The following is a 17,672-nucleotide window of genomic DNA, read 5'->3' as shown; positions in this document are numbered from 1 at the left end:
CGACCTTCAATTATCACATTACATGACTCTCCTAACAGGCAGTGGTAATAAATTGCGTTTGCGTGGAGCAATCCGCGATAAATCAAAAGTAATTACTAGTGACTGGCCCAGGCGTAATGCGAAGTGTGAGAAGAATTCTACAACACACGGCTCATGAAACCCTCGTGGAAACTTTGCTGACGTGATCCAACAAATTAATCACTGGCCGGAGCGGGCGCAAATCACTGAATTCAGCGTGGCAGAGTGGTGTCATTGTGTGGACGTCGGCCGACCTCGTGGTGCTGCAAGGCTGCGCTCATCTATTCACTCCTAGCTATCTTGCTCAGTACATAGCTGAACCAAAACTTCCTATCTCCAAGCGCAATCGTTCCATTTGCTAAGTCCTGAACTGTAGAGATGCTCACTCTTTCTCAGGCAAGCTGAGTAAAGAACGCCACTTCCGCACTCTAGGCAAGCTGGGAATGGAAGACCTCTACGGAGACTTCTCACAGTCCGCTCTTCACCTCGGTTTCCCCTCCAGCAAAATCACTTACGCCAATTGCAGCGCAAGTCGCGTTAATTATGCGTTGCTTCCCAGCACTGACCAATGCCTGCTCTGGGAAGTGAACAAATTCCCACAAAATTTCCCTTCCTCTCAACTTCTGCTATTTAGCTCCTCCCATGCCACCCATCAAGGTTAGCGTCTGCACAATCACCAATTTTTCCGGAATTCTGACTCCCAGGAGAGTACTTCAAATTCCTTGGTCCTACGTATTTCATTCTGATGCTCTTCACCTGATTTACTTCAGGCTCTGAGGATCGTGAATTCAGTGTGAAGTTGCTATAGTCATGAACACGCATATTTTGACCTCTGTTGACAGCTCCACCGTAGCTTTGCGTGGCTTTCTCGCAGGATCACTGAAAACGGGACAACGGACATTTATCAACAGGTGTACAAGTTCTCCGTCTGCTTCCCAGTACACCAGCATGGGGTCAACCACCGACTCACTGTCACTCATCTTAAGGCAACTGGAGGCCGTGCCCCGTTACCACTTTCTCAGAGCTTGCGCCGCCCTAAGCTGCCTATTGTCGCTTCCCTTCGCCACTCCCCCGCCGACCGACCACGGTCACTCTGTATACTTCCCTGGGATAAACTAGCCTCCAGTAAATCGACGTGTTTCCACAAAGTTTTTCATGTTGTGTGAATTACTTTAAAACCATCACCCAACATTAATTATTCCAATATGTCCATACTATACCCTCTATAAGATGCATTGTCCTTGCCAGTCATTTTTGTTCAGCCCTACTATTGGCTCAACGTGAGTTAGGTGATCTTTAATGACTTCATGTAAGGGCCATAGTTCTTGCCATCTTACAACTGGATGACTGTAGTGTAGCTGTTTGTGCATAATGAATTGCAATACTTTTTCACCCCCATTCCCACCCCATGAGAGGGAGGTGATTCCTACACCACAGTAGTTTCCAGACAGTAAGCGATGTGTGTACCAAGTTTGTTTGAAATCGACATAGTGATTTAGGAGGATATGTGGAACATGCATACATACAATGATACATACATACTTTTATAATATTCCATGGTGCTACTACTCCAGGCGTGTGTAAAATGCATGTGCGCAACGGAAAATATTGAACGCTAAAATGATGATTTGGCTCTGTCTGACTACCCCTGAAGCAGATCTTAGGATCTATTAATGCTCTTTAACATACAAATTACAACATCAACATAAATGAATGTTTAAGGCAACTAATACTATTATCTGATAAAAGTTGTTGTTTGATATATTTATTACAGATTAAAATCAACCCTTGAAGTACAATTGTCTATATTTCCTAACTAAAACTAACAATCAAGTGCCCAGCTCTGCCCCTTATTATGACCGCGCGATCTAATATCAATAACGCGAAATGACTGACATCATCTATGTACCAAACATTAGAAGACAATATTTTCAAAGATGATCTACGGTGGTGTGGAACCTCAGTGGAAATAAGCTAACGTGATCACAACTGTTTAGCTTTATAGCCCTAATAAGCCGAAGCAATATCACCGTATGTACTGCATCCTCTGCGTCGAGGTGATGGTTCTCGTACTCGTCTGCGACGATGGAAGAACTCTAGCCGCAAAAAAACTCTTTCAAACACTGGGATGGCAGAAAGTAGTCCTCTGACTAATATACTCTAATACTGTCTTATCCTCTCTGTGTTCTACAGACGAGAAACGCAAACTCCCAGCCACAAGGACGGAGTTCCGATAACGTCTCAACGTAAGTATAGGCAGAAGAAGTGCTCTCAATTACTGATCGCTGCGTACTCAACGACGACTTCCAACCCGTATATGTTCGCAACAGTACAGTGCCTAACTGTTCTAACTATAAATTCTCCTGAGAGCGAAGACAGCAAGTCCGTCTGTACCATCAAAGCTGGTAGCGAGCGACCGCCACACACAGGCGCTCATAATGGAAGATCTCTTCTCTCCACTGCTGGCTTCCCAGCTAGGCTCGGCTCCCCACCCTCGTAATTCCGAGAATGAATCATATTCCCGAAACCATGAAATATTCTCCCTCTGTACAGATTCTTCCGAACGCCGACCAACCACATTTTAGTCTTTTGTCGTTCAGCGCGGAAACTTTGAGAGGAAAAACCTTTACTCGTACAATGGTACGCATCTGAGTAAAACTCCGTGGAAATAACCCAGCCTGCATGATTTCCAAGGTGACGCTTCCTCATTCCTCTCAGCTGAGCTGCGTCCAAGATTTTCGTAGTTTCCAAAGTATAATCCTACCCGTCCGGCTACAATACCGCCCAGTCGCCACTATTGTGCTCCAGCGCTCAGGTGTCCCAATGGCCGTCTTGCTACTTCCTTTGTTTAAGCAGGACCAACACACCTGTGTGATACTCGTTATAAGCTCAGAATTATTTGTTCCTAAGAGGTCAAGTGTGTTTCCACAATCGTTTACTATTCGAATGGGCTCTTGAACTAACTGCTCGAAATAATTTTCGGAGAATACGTTCAGCACAATTTCGGACCATGTTTTATGCAAACCACCTAATTTAAACATGTATTTTCGCCAAAATATGGGGTGTCAGTTAAAGGCACCACCAAAAATACTTATATATTTGTACTAGAGCTATAGTGTAACACATAGACTATTAAATGCAGTATTGACAAGATTGCCTCGACTGCAACACTTTTAAATTTGAAGTCAACATTTTATCCTAGGAATTGGGAAACCTTACGTTACCAGAGCATACTTTTTCTTAATTTCATAGAGTGGCTGCAGCACACATGAAGTGAATGCTATCATTTCAAAATGGAATAAGAAAATGTAATAAACTTCTTCTGAAGTGCTGGATAGAGGCGGAAGTCTAAAAAGTTTTCCAAGGTACATTACTTTTCCCTACAGGAAAAAAAAACCATGCTACTGAACAAGTCTATGTAAATTGCGTTGCCAAAGAATGTCTATGTTCGTGAGATATGTTTTACGATACTGGGAAATGGACTTTGCATTAGACTAAATTCATAGTCATCGGTGTCAATCATCTCATATCAATGAATTTAATTGAGTTATAAATCAATAACATTTACCTCAGTGCGTCGCAAAACAATACGGTTCCTACTGTGCCTAGGAATTTAATGTCTTTAAATTACTTCCTATTTTATCAGGATTATTCAAGTGCTTCATTTTTTAAAGGAAATAACAAGGAATGATGAGTCTGGAGTCAAGCCTTGCCTGCATGTGGAACAGATTGAACGAAATAGTGAGGAACTGGTGAAGTGACGATCTTCGAATCTAAAGCCTTACCAGTGACATTAGACTATCTATTATCGTTTGCTCTTCTGGCTGAAACCACGTTAGTTATGAAATGATAAAGACCTCATTTAGTAATTAACGGACTGAAGATAAAGTTTAATAGTTGTTTTAGCAGTGTAGCATCTATCAAGAAAGATGACTATTTCAAATAATTGAGGTAGTTTGCTTTATTAATACTCGAAACTTACTGTATTAGTGGCGTGTATCCCAAGAAATCACAAGAAAATAGTGCCAAGGCATATACGTGTGATATGACGGTGAACGAAGAATTAGACACATTTCGAATCCTCGGCTAGTGTGAAGACAACTTTACCACTCAAATGACGTCATTTTCCAGAATATAAGAACTGCTCAGCTCACTTGAAGGCTACCGTGAGAGCGCTCTCAGCTAGAACAAACAGTTGCACAAGCAAAATTTTAACAGCGAGCGAGAGCAGTTCTTCGTTCCGCATTAAGACGTGTGTCCATTACCGCCTCTCTCCACGGCAGTCGTGATTAGCACACGGCCCTAGTGACCTCGACGTGGACGCTATGTCAGCCTGATTCCTGTTCCTTACTCATCAGATAACAGCTGCTGCGTAAGTTTCACGTGTAGCTGATATCTTTAAACTTACCACCAGTTCTGATGCAAGTTATATTACTATAAGAACATCGAACAGTAGAAACTGTTGAGATGAGAGGAACCAGTGCTAATATTAAATTTTTACTTACTTAGCAGGTAGTTCAACATTAATAACATAATTCATAGAAGCCGCGCATTTGATTCGAATTCCAGTCATGTCTACAATTAAACTTCCACCGATTTTATGGATGAACATTCCATTACCAAAGATTAAGGCAATTTTCACATTTCAGAAGAAACAGACCTCAAAATGGTCAAAGGCATATTAATTCGCAGGAATACAAAAAGACACTCTCGAAAATGATTAAGGAAAAAATGAAATATAGACTTGTTTCATTTGCGCATAAGTAAACAATATGCGAACAAATATCAGCTACAAAATGTTCGGCCGATGTAACGTGAATGGATTCCAAACGGGAATTGAAACAAATTTTTGTGTATTATGGATGGAAAGAATGGAAAGAGTCTAATACAGCAAGTTCCATAGCTCTAATTTAATCTGTCATTTTAGTTTATGATTCTATTCATTTAAAACAGTTCGTCCTTTTCACTCAGGCTACAAAAATGTGTGTGAAATCGCATGGGACTTAACTGCTAAGGTCATCAGTCCCTAAGCTTACACTCTACTTAACATAAATTATCCCGAGGACAAACACACAAACACCCATGCCCGAAGGGGGACTCGAACCTCCGCCGGGACCATCCGCACAGTCCATGACTGCAGCGCCTTAGACCGCTCGGCTAATCCCGCGCGGCACTCAGGCTACATCTTTGAGTTTGTACTGTATCAGAAGACTCAATAGTTGTCATTATAGAATGCTTTTTATCATCGAAATTCATTTTTGAAAGTATATCCGGGAAAGTATACAACAATAAATATATATTAATTAATTGTTTCAACAAAAGTGTATTTAAACGACCATCTCGCTAAGAAAATAAATTTTAATTTGACGTAAATTATGCATACCCATTTGCTTCTGAACGGTTTCACTAACACAGACTAATTTCTAGACTACAACATCGCATAATCAATAAATTTAAAGTAATAATCGTTACATGATGCTAGATAGCAATATGAAGTCTCGAATTCAGTGTATGCCAGTGAAGCTGTTTACCGCAAACTGGCTACGAATGCACTTTTATCATTTTCATACCATATACTTATATATTTAAAAATAAATTTCGATGGTCATTACTTGTACATTTATAACTCATTTATATGTATCTGTAGAACTACGATAGCATCTTTAAGATCAATTTATAGTAATTGCATGTGCATATTGAATCAGAATTAACACAAGCGTGTGTTACTTGTGACGTTCCATGTACATACAGAAGACAGACTCTGGCTGGGTCTTCAAGTACGGCTCATACCTGGCTGCCATTGCAGAGCAGCTACTGCTCTACTGTTGGTTTGGGAACGATGTCCTGACAGAGGTAAGTTCTCCAACGTATATCCGGTATCGAGGACAAGTTACTGGCGTTACTTCCCTAACAGCCTGAGAAAACAGATATCTGTACAATTGAAGACGTTACGTCACTTAAGAAATGTTATTACACGTAGAATATCACTAATATCCGTCTCACTGCTTCTAGATGTGTCACCTGTACCCTACGATTTATGGGTGAAGGTACATGGTGTACCGGTATCATTTTCTCCCCTACTTTTTGTCTGTGTACATGCTGGTCACTGACTCAAACTGAGCTGTAAACATGTTGGTTACTCATATAAGCTGATAAAGAGAGCGTGCAAAATATTCTTATAGAATTTAGAAGTAGTATCAGGACCATAAGATGTTTTCCATCTCGTGCCTGTATATTCCACAGATAGTTAAAATTAATAGTTCTTCGGGCCGTTAAAGACTCTAGCGTCTGTCACGAGGTATCATAGACCAGTTACAAACTTTTGTTTTATAATATACTCTCATCGAGGTACAGTTTATATTAAATACAGTTTGTGTTTATTGGAACTGTTTTCACTTATTTTGTAAGCTAGAAGTTGCAACAGACAGACTAACTCCAAATGGGACATCTACTGTCCGTGGTGACTGTTTTACCAATCATGCCACTTAAACACACTTATGTCAGAACAATATCGTTGCAAGGACTTGAAGTATAGGTGGAATGGAAGAGAGTCTTTGCATCAGAATCGAAGATAATTCATACAGTTCAATTGGCAGTACATTGTCACGAACAATAGGCGCCTAGGTTAGAAATCCAGTCTCCCTCACAGTTTCCATCGTCATCTACAGTCGCCTTTCTGCAGTACAGACACTTTTTCAAACATAAATTACCATTGCAATGTTTACAACATTTGCTTAATGATAACAACTATCCAGCGTATGTAACCCCTGCCCTTCCAAATACGTAAACCATATTCAGAAGGTGCGACTGCACGATAATTTGTAGTATCACTTGAATTCTGCGCACCCGTCGGCTGATTAACAACAGAAGCACTGTGAGTCAACTGCACTACTGGCCATTAAAATTGCTACACCACGAAGATGACGTGCTACAGACGTGAAATTTAACCGACAGGAAGAAGATGCTGTGATATGCAAATGATTAGCTTTTCAGAGCATTCACACAAGGTTGACGCCGGTGGCGACACCTACAACGTGCTGACATGAGGAAAGTTTCCAACTGATTTCTCATACACAAACAGCAGTTGACCGGCGTTGCCTGGTGAAACGTTGTGGTGATGCCTCGTGTAAGGAGGAGAAATGCGTACCATCACGTTTCCGACTTTGATAAAGGTCGGATTGTAGCATATCGCGATTGCGGTTTATCGTATCGCGACATTCCTGCTCACGTTGGTCGAGTTCCAATGACTGTTAGCAGAATATGGAATCGGTGGGATCAGGAGGGTAATACGGAACGCCGTGCTGGATCCCAACGGCCTCGTTATCACTAGCAGTCGAGATGACAGGCATCTTATCCGCATGGCTGTAACGGATCGTGCAGCCACGACTCGATAGCTGAGTCAAGAGATGGGGACGTTTGTAAGACAACAACCATCTGCACGAGCAGTTCGACGACGTTTGCAGCAGCATGGACTATCTGCTCGAAGACCCTGGCTGCGGTTACCCTTGACGCTGCATTGACGCTGCATCGCATCCACGTTTGGCGACATCGCGATGAACGCACATTGGAAGCGTGTATTCGTCATCGCCATACTGGCGTATCACTCGGCGTGATGGTATGGGGTGCCACTGGTTACACGTCTCGGTCACCTCTTGTACGCATTGACGGCACTTTGAACAGTGGACGTTACACTTCAGACGTGTTACGACCGGTGGCTCTACCCTTCATTCGATCACTGCGAAACCCTACATTTCAGCAGGATAATGAAGGACCGCATGTTGCAGGTCCTGTACGGGACTTTCTGGATACAGAAAATGTTCAACTGCTGCCCTGGCCAGCACATTCTCCAGATCTCTCAGCAATCGAAAACGTCTGGTCAATGGTGGCCGAGCAACTGGATCGTCACAATACGCCAATCACTACTCTTGATGAACTGTGGTATCGTGTTGAAGCTGCATGGGCAGCTGTACCAGTACACGCCATCGAAGCTCTGTTTGACTCAATTCCCAGGCATATCAAGGTCGTTATTACGGCCTGAGGTGGTTGTTCTGTGTACTGATTTCTCAGGATCTCTGCAGCCAAATTGCGTGAAAATGTAGTCACTGTGAGTTCTAGTATAATATATTTGTCCAATGAATACCCGTTTATCATCTGCATTTCTTCTTGCTGTAGCAATTTTAATGGCCAGTAGTGTATTTTAATTGCTATTCTTTCGTCCCATAATTTCATATTAGGTGCCAATAAACAAACGGCTCATGAGGAAAGCAACATTTTTAAGAATATTTACAAGGAGCACGTTACAAAGAATACTCTAACGTTAAAGGAAGATCGTGCCAGGCGATCAGTCGCGGAAGATCACGCGAAAGATCTCGAACAGAAGTGACGATGGTGCCCAGGATCTGTGGCCATGCTTTTACACCTGCTTTGACACAGCAGCTGTTACCTCCGTCCTTATTGATGAAAATGAATACACTATTCTATGCTATATTGCGATTATGGAGTTTAGGCTACATGTCTTATAAATATTTCAAGCTGTCCACTCGCCCTTGTGGCTTTTCTCGCCGTTCACATTGGCTGCTAACTCGCTGCGCAGAGCGAGCGCCTGCAGCTGTCGGCCTACAGCAGCCAGTGGGTGGGGGCCTCGCCTCGCTTCCGCAAGGAGCTGCGCCTCTTCCTGTGCCGCGCCCACCGCCCGCTGCGACTGACGGCCAGCAAGTTCTACACCATCTCCAGGGAGACCTTCCTACTGGTAGGTCGGGATGTACTGCTTGGATTGTTGTACCACCAGATCCTCACATCCCATCTCCTCCGTCACCCACATTGCTGAACTGGCAAAACACCCTCGAAGCATGCTGTCATTACCTTCAGACTTCTATTAATTTTCTATTAATTCTGTCGACATTGCGCTTCGCACGTTAAACAAAACAGTTGGGTCCACATTACTGAGCTCCTGATATATGGAGTGTCCATAATTAAGGTTCCAGTTTCAAAATGCTGTAGAAAGAGAGTCGCTACTCAGAATGACGTCAGATTTGAACGTTTATTGACGTTGAACCGTACAATTATTACTGGTTCACCAAAGGTTGTTAATCTCAATCAGTACACAAAATGTCAAATGGAAGTAGGTGCCAAGGAATAACTGGTGAAATTACACACAACTTGGAGTAACACTATTCAAATTTCGTGCACGACTTTACGATATTTAAAAAAAAAAACCAACAATCATTAACAAATGAATCACAATTTAGGATAGGAAAGGACTTTTAAATTATTAAAGTATCATAAAAAAAAATTCACGACAGTAAAAGGCAAGGACAGGCAAGCAATTTAACGTATAAACGCGACGCTGTATAATATTTCAAGCTCAGCTAAATTACAGGTGAATTTCACTCCATTCATTATATGACGCAGAATCTAACTTGTCTGCAACATATGAAGACAACGCTGTTTACAAAAGTTCTCAAAATAGAAAAACCAAAACGCATGAGTCATGGATACGAGGGGGACATTCTCATATAATAACATTAACATATCCAAAATATATATAAAAAAAACAAATTTTACAAATTTCTGCCAGTTAACTTACGGCAAACACACACGCTCGTCAGGTAGGATTTGCGAACTTTTACAACGTTCTTCTTTCAAGGCAACAATTTCTACCCGTAATGAAATGGTAAACTTTTGCATGCCAAGAAAACACACTAATAGCCAACTACCTGCATAAAACACATAAGCACGTTGAGTAAAAGCCTTAAAAGGTATTGAACTGGAAAAACACACAACAGTTTGCTGACTAGAAACAATATAGAAAAATCCACTACGGCATACATAACCTTGCGTGATTATAGCCAAATATACATACACAAATTTACGTAAGTTACAGTTTCCAGATGAGTAGGAATTCGTTATGCAATTGACTAGTTCTTACCACGAGGCAAAAGGAATTTTTCTTCTTTCTTAGAGTACCTTTTACACTTGTGTCTCGTAATACTAGTTATGGCAGGCGAGAGAATGGATCAGGTCTTAGTGCCTTGCGTTTTAAACAGTACAGTCATTGGTGCCTTAGACTTTCACAGACATGGCAGAGGCTAACAGTCGAATAATAAGCTGGGAGGAGAAAGAAGCAATCCGAACCACAGATTTACTCTGACCCCCCCCCTTTCGTCCTCAAAAGGGGACAAATGGACCACCATTTCTAATATTACCACCTTCCTGCGGGTGGACAGACGAGAATGAATGGTGTGAAACCCCCCAAAAAATACGGCTGGTATAATTAACAATAAATTCAGTTAAACTTCATAAAATCTGTTAACAATCAATACTCAATTTCTGGTGCGTTACGACTCCCAGGACAGAACCAACGCAGCACCTCCAAATTCTCTGCCGAGCCCCCCGATGCCAGCCGTTTCAACGGACGCAGGAAGGCGCGCCGATTTTCAGAACCTCCTCGCCGCTCAACAGCATACGGCCGAACTGCAGATTAGGCCCCTTGCGGACCTACAATCAGGAAGATTCCTTTCGCGACGAGCAGTTAACGCCCCATACCACGGAGCCGCTGCTCGCGTCGCTTACCCTGATGCCGCGGTCCGCGTGCTGTCCCTCTAGTAGCGGCAGAGAAGTCGCTTCTTGATGCCCCGACTGCCAACTTTCCTCGAGAGCCCATACAGCCACTTCTTCAACCCACGCGAACAGTCCACTTTCCCCCTTTCCCGCTAGAGGGAGACACCGAAGCCTTCAATTGCGACAACGGCGCCACCGCCAGAAAACGGAGGGCGACTGCTTCACGCTACGCGCTGCGGCGCGCTTTTCAAAGCTAACTTTACTACGGCTCAGACGTAAGGGGAAACGTTATGGAACAAAAGAAGTTAAAGAAAATAGATGACACTTTAAGCGCCAGAATATGTAAATGAACACGCGGGGCACACGGTTGTGCCTGAGTTTGCGACTGAGACGCCCGACATAACTGTCTCCATCAAGGGCCACGAGCTGCTGGTAAGGCTCTTTCATAGGAACGGCGACTGTGGGCCAGTAGCCATGCAGTTCTGGACACTCAGGTGTATGGAAAAAAGTGGTCGGTCAGATGCCTGCTAAGGCCCTGGAGCAAATGATTACAAAATTCGAAAAGACAGGTTCCTTAGGAGTGCAGTGTGGCAGAGGGAGGAAAGCAGTTGATCGGACATCTGGCGAAGATGTCGAGCAGTAGTGTGCAAACATGCACTCACAGTGAATTGCTTGAACGTTGAACATGCCTGCGAGCACAGTGCATAAAATCCAGCGAAACGTCCTGTATTGTTATCCTTTTAGAGTCACCCGCGTTCAGGAGTTTCTTCCGGCGACCTATTAGAAAGGTAAACGTTCGCTCTGGAATTTCTTCGTCGCATGGAAGTGGACAATAAATGACCATAGAACGTTTTATGGACAGACGAAACTATTTCCATCACCAAGGACATGCCATACGAGAACTGAATACGGGCAACCGAAAATCTGCACGCACATCAACCGGTACCACTTAGTTCTGCAAACGTGACTCTCTGGCACGGCTTGACGGCTGCATTTTTTCGTGGAGATCAATTCTGCGGGCCCTGTTACCTGTACCGTCACTAGCAGACGCTGTGTATGTCTTTTGCACCCAAAGCTCACTTCAAGCCTTCAGCAGTGTGGATATGAGGGTGCGATCATTTTTATGCGAGATGTTACCACAGCCTGACCGTCCAGATCATCTGATCTTAAAACGAGTGACTTGCTGTGGAAGGAAGGAAGGAGAACAGGGTTTAGCGTCCCATCGACAACGAGGTCATTAGAGACGGAGCGCAAGCTCGGATAGTGTCAAGGATGGGGAAGGAAATCGGCTGTGCTCTTTTCAAAGGAAGCATCGCGACATTTACCTGAAGTGATTTAGGGTTTGAACCGTCGTCCTCCCGAATGCGAGTTCAGCGTGCTAACCACTGCGCCACCTCGCTCGGTTTGTGGCAAAGGGCTTAGCTGGAAGATGTAGTGTTAAGTGCTCCAATTATGAACGTAGCTGACCTGAAGGCATGCATTACATTGACCAGACGTTTTCAGTTAGTGGGAGATCTAGAGAATGTGCTGGCCAGGGCAGCAGTCGAACATTTTCTGTACCCAGAAAGGCCCGTACAGGACCTGCAACATGCGGTCGTGCATTATCCCTCTTAAATGTAGGGTTTGGCAGCGATCGAATGAAGGGTAGAGCCACGGGTCGTAACACATGTGAAATGTAGCGTCCACTGTTCAAAGTGCCGTTAATGCGAACAAGAAGTGACTAAGACGTGTAACCAATGGCACCCCATACCATCACGTCGCATGATACGCCAGTGTGGCGATGACGAATACGCGCTTCCATTGTGCGTTCACAGCGATGTCGCCAGACACGGATGCGACCATCATGATGCTGTAAACAGAACCCGGATTCATCGGAAAAAATTATGTTTTGCCATTCGTCGTTGAGCACACTATCGCAGGCGCTCCTGTCAGTGAAGAACCGTCAAGGGTAACCGCAGCCATGGTCTCCGAGCTGATAGTCCATGCTGCTGCAAACGTCGTCGAACTGTTCGTGCAGATGGTTATTGTCTTTCAAACGTCCCCATCTGTTGACTCAGGGATCGCGACGTGGCAGCACGATCCTTTACAGCCATGCGGATAACATGCCTGTCATCTCGACTGCTAATGATACGAGGCCGTTGGGATCCAGCAAGGCGTTCCATATTGCCCTCCTGAATCTACCGATTCCATATTCTGCTAACAGTCATTGGATTTCGACCAACGCGAGCAGCAACGTCGTGATACGATAAACCGCGATCGCGATAGGCTACAATCCGACCTTTATCAAAGTCGGAAACGTGATGGTGCGCATTTCTCCTCCTTACACGAGGCATCACAACAACGTTTCACCAGGCAACGCCGGTGAACTGCTGTTTGTGTATGAGAAATCGGTTCGAAACTTTCCTCATGTCAGCACGTTGTAGGTGCCGCCACCGTTACCAACCTTGTGTGAATGCTCTGAAAAGCTAATCATTTGCGTATCACAGCATCTTCATCCTGTCGGTTAAATTTCGCGTCTGTAGCACGTCATCTTCGTGGTGTAGCAATTTTAATGGCCAGTAGTGTATAACTCTAACCCATTGCCCTAGCTCTGGCCATTGAATCAAACTGAGCCTGGACGGCAGGTGCGGATACGTTATCCCATGTTGATTCAGTTGCATTCCAGAGACCACCAGTAACAGGGGCTGGTGAGCGGTGTCATGCCAGTCTCTCGCCAACACATTACGAGACGTTTCGATGAGTTCGAGCTCTGGGGAAACGGGCCGACCAGGACTAACGTCGAGCACACACTATATTGAGTACTTCAGGCCAGCACCAGCCAAAATGTGTTGTCTCGTTGTAACATAACTTCAAGGAGGTAACAAATATAGGGTACAGCTGCCTGCCTTAACATGTTAGAAATCAGACATAACTGATTGACCATTCATACAGTATAGTGCAGTTGTTTACATGCAGGTGTTAACACTTTTTGAATAGAAAATTGAATGAAAAGTCCAACAGTCTACTATTTCTGTATTTGTTTAAGTCGGTTAGAGACTCACAAAATCGGTTTTCGCGAATTTTAAGTTGCTTCTTCTGGTGTATATAATGCTATGTCGTGTGGTATAGGCAGCTATAAAAGAAAGTTGTACAGAAACAGTTGGCGTGGCTAGGCGAAGTCCGCAGCCTTCTTCAACTGGTGAAACCATCATCTGTGATGAATGTCCAGTGTGTGCAAGGATCACGATGAACTGTTCGTCACTTGACCGATTAAAATATTTTTCCTGTGGACGTGTGTCAAGCACGCCCCTCATAATGGACCTGTGTCAAACACGCCCCTCATAAATGCTATCCAGGAGTATCTTGGTTCCGGTAGCTGACACGCTTATGTGTGTTTGTATCACCGTAATGGTAATCGTATGGGCTGACAATAGAAGGTACAAGGTGTCCTGCGTGTTGCCGGAGGACTTGCAGTGGCTGCAGTCCGGGTATGGTTTAGGAAATCGAAATAAATAACAGCTGTTGCGGACAGTTTCACTTTGCATTCAGTTTTATATTTTGGCAGTTATGCAAACATCCGTGTTATACTGTATGAAATGTCAATCGGTTATTTATAATTTGCTGTGGCTACCGTAGTTTTGAAATGTAAAGAAATCAAACGGCTGTTGTCCAAATTACAGAATATGCGAGCCAGAGGTGGTGGTGTTGTGACCCCGATGGCAACCCATACCTTCACGCAAGGTGCTGGCTCCGTAGGACGATGGCGAATGCAGTCTGTCAACGACTGTTACACCTCGCAGCCTCCGCACAAGGGCACTCCCGTATGAATGCTTGGGCTCGTTCAGAAGGACGCCGTCGTGGTATTCAGGTGTCAGCTGTCGCTGGGCACACCACACTCGGGCGCTCCTCTCACTGCTGGCGAACCATGGGATGCCAAAAGAGTGGTCACCGTCTTGACAGTCTGTGATGTTCCTCGCGTGGATACTTGACATAAGAGTTTTCTGAGAATCGTACCGCGTCACAAGGTAAAAGACTATACTGGGAAAAAGTGAACACTTCGGTCACGTTTAAAGTGGCCTTCTTCTGGGTCTTCTGGCGTACGGTAACCGTGGGTGAAACTTTGGTTTCTCCAGCATAGTTTTTTACATTATGACGCGGTACGATACACAGAAAACTTCCATGTCTACAGACTCTCGTCGAGGAAGCCTAATCAGTGATAATTACCTTGTTATAAACGAAACCACTTTACGACATAAGGTACGTGACGTGGCTGTGCGATCCTGCCTGCAGAGCTAGCAGTATGTCCGACTTCACAGGCCTAGTCGTGCGTGGTTGCTGAAATACTGTGTGGCCACCCTCGACCCAATAATCCTATATTCGCAACCAAAATGTGATCAGCAAATTCAAGGTACGAGAAACCGCTAATTCGGTGGGCTACGATCCTGCGTGCTGACGAATTCCAAAACGAAACAAACAACACTCAAATGCCATTTTTGAATGATAAACATATTGCGTAAGTTTTCCTTGTGTACAGAACATAGACGGCATTACTCCTACTTATCCCGTGCGATCGCGCTGAAATGCGCGTTTAATGTTTGCGGCATGCTCCCAACATAGTGTTGCGATGATCAGCAGTGTAGAACTGTGTAATTCGTGTAGATCCATAAATCAATTACTTGAATATTGTTACACTTGTATATAACACTGGCATTATTGTATAACTAATCTGTGGATGAATTACTACTACTACTACTACTACTACTACCACTAATAGTAATATTACACTGCCCAGTCAAGTTAATGTAACCACTTGCCAAAAACCTGGACGAGAAGGAAGACAGTCAGTGGGGTGTTGGAAAGCACGGACAGGGATGTAACTCCATGCTTACACCAGTGCCGCGGTCAGCTGCGCGAAGTTTCTCGGATCAGGATCCGTGGTCCGAACAGCCTCATTGAGATAGTTCCACAGACTCTCGACTGATTTTAAATTCGGGGGACCTGGCAGCCAAGGAAGTGTGGTGCTTTTCGAACCAAGCACGCACACTGCGAGATGGATGATACGTTGCAAAGTCCCGTTGGTAGGTGCCATAATGGCGACGAAAACAAGCATTATGTATGGGTTGAAATGCTCCCCGACGATGGATACATACTTGTTTTGATCCACTGCGCTCTCCAGAATGAAAATATCACCCGGAAAATGCCACGAAAACATTCCCCGGACCATAAAGCTCCCTCTTCCGGCCTCTGCTCTCCCGACGATTGTCGCAAGGTATTTGCTTTCAAACGTTTCACGCCGTATAAAGCAACCACCGTCTGTCCCACAGAGTATAAAAAGTGATTCGTCTGGAAAGACCACCTGCCACAGTGGACGTCCAGATGCGATGAACAGCAGTCAACATGGGAGCATGTACCAGGTGCCTGATGTGGAGACCCACACGCTGGAACATTCACTGATCGTTCTTTCAGGAAATACAGTTGGTAGGCCCTCGGTTCATCTGGGCGATTAGCTGTTCATCATTTGCACGTCTATTCGCCCGAACATAGCCCCGCAACCGTTGTTCACCCCTGTCGTCCATGGCCTGTGGTGCATTGCAGTTGTTTCGCCACCGATTTTGGATAGCGCCATTTTACCATGCATAGTGTAGTTTAACTATGGCGGCAAACGAAATGCTTCCACCTTTGGCCTCAAAACCAATGATAACGTCCTTTTAGACTTCAGATAAATCGCTCACTTCTCGCATTACGACAATGACTGCACTGTTTTCTGCTTGACTCTCGACATGCTTTATATACCCGCCATTGCTAGTGGTGCCTGCCGTCTGCACATTGATGTGTAGCGTAGGCGGTCGTCACGTTAATATGAACGGGCCGTATATATTGTTTAGGTCTTTCCTTCTGCAGCTTCGTACGAATTCCTCTGAAGTTCTCCATCAGAGGAAGATGCAAGACGACAGGTCCCGACGGTTAATCGACGAAATTTAGCTTTATGTTGTTTCCTAATTTCATAATTTTTTTTGTGCCCACACTACCATCTCATCATCATCATCTTAATTTCGTCATGTTGTTTTTACAGCCTAACCATTTAACGGTATTCCTCTAGCGTCGTAAACTTTTCGAGAAGTTAATGCTGCCTGTTGCGTATTACATCGTCTCCAGCGTATGTTGATTAACAGTATGGTTGTCTGTTTCAGCTGATGAATGCCTCTTTCTCCTATTATGCAGTGCTGAGACAACTGAACTCCGACTGACCAGTCGCAGCTGACGCAGAATCTACGGTGCCAGCCGTGCCTATAATGCACTATAATCCACTGTTAGCTGTTGTAGTTACGCAATAAAAGTATGAATCAGAACAACTACAATGAACAACATCTGTCTTTCCTAACCTGCCCTATTACTATGATAAGAGCTTTCGAACGAAACCCAGAAATATGATAATCATAAATCCTGTCAGATATGATGGCATCAAGTGTCTTTCCTGCATCTCCTGGCAGCAAAAAGGTGCACAGGGCAGAATACTAATCTCCGAAAAAAATATGCTTTTTGAATCTGAAATACAACTCTGTCGTATCAATTACAGTCATACGGGACAGAATAAAAATTACTTTTAAGCCCGATATATTGAGGAACCGGGGTTGTTCTAATCAGAATCGACAGCAGACCAACACCGACAACGACAGTTCAGGTATACATGCCGACGTCGCAAGCTGAAGATGAACAGATAGAGAAAGTGTATAAGGATATTGAAAGGGTAATGCAGTATGTAAAGGGGGACGAAAATCTAATAGTCATGGGCGACTGGAATGCAGTTGTAGGGGAAGGAGTAGAAGAAAAGGTTACAGGAGAATATGGGCTTGGGACAAGGAATGAAAGAGGAGAAAGACTAATTGAGTTCTGTAACAAGCTTCAGCTAGTAATAGCGAATACCCTGTTCAAGAACCACAAGAGGAGGAGGTATACTTGGAAAAGGCCGGGAGATACGGGGAGATTTCAATTAGATTACATCATGGTCAGACAGTGATTCCGAAATCAGATACTGGATTGTAAGGCGTACCCAGGATCAGATATAGACTCAGATCACAATATAGTAGTGATGAAGAGTAGGCTGAAGTTCAAGA

At 44.1% G+C, this 17,672-nt stretch overlaps 1 protein-coding gene across 1 annotated transcript in view; it reads left to right on the top strand.

Moving 5' to 3' along the window:
* The window catches only part of LOC124795658 (odorant receptor 4-like), a 65,397-nt gene extending 48,533 nt beyond the window's left edge, over positions 1–16,864 (top strand). The window contains exons 4-6 of the mRNA XM_047259732.1: positions 5,770–5,871; positions 8,612–8,767; positions 16,749–16,864. Coding sequence (XP_047115688.1) covers positions 5,770–5,871; positions 8,612–8,767; positions 16,749–16,805 — 315 coding nt within the window. The 3' untranslated portion in view covers positions 16,806–16,864. The remainder of the gene's footprint in view (positions 1–5,769; positions 5,872–8,611; positions 8,768–16,748) is intronic.
* The last annotated feature ends 808 nt before the right edge of the window (positions 16,865–17,672 follow it).

The sequence above is a fragment of the Schistocerca piceifrons genome, chromosome 4, assembly GCF_021461385.2.
Source record: "Schistocerca piceifrons isolate TAMUIC-IGC-003096 chromosome 4, iqSchPice1.1, whole genome shotgun sequence".
In the NCBI taxonomy this organism is placed as follows: Eukaryota; Metazoa; Arthropoda; class Insecta; order Orthoptera; family Acrididae; genus Schistocerca; species Schistocerca piceifrons.
This window is presented reverse-complemented; position numbering and strand designations above follow the sequence as displayed.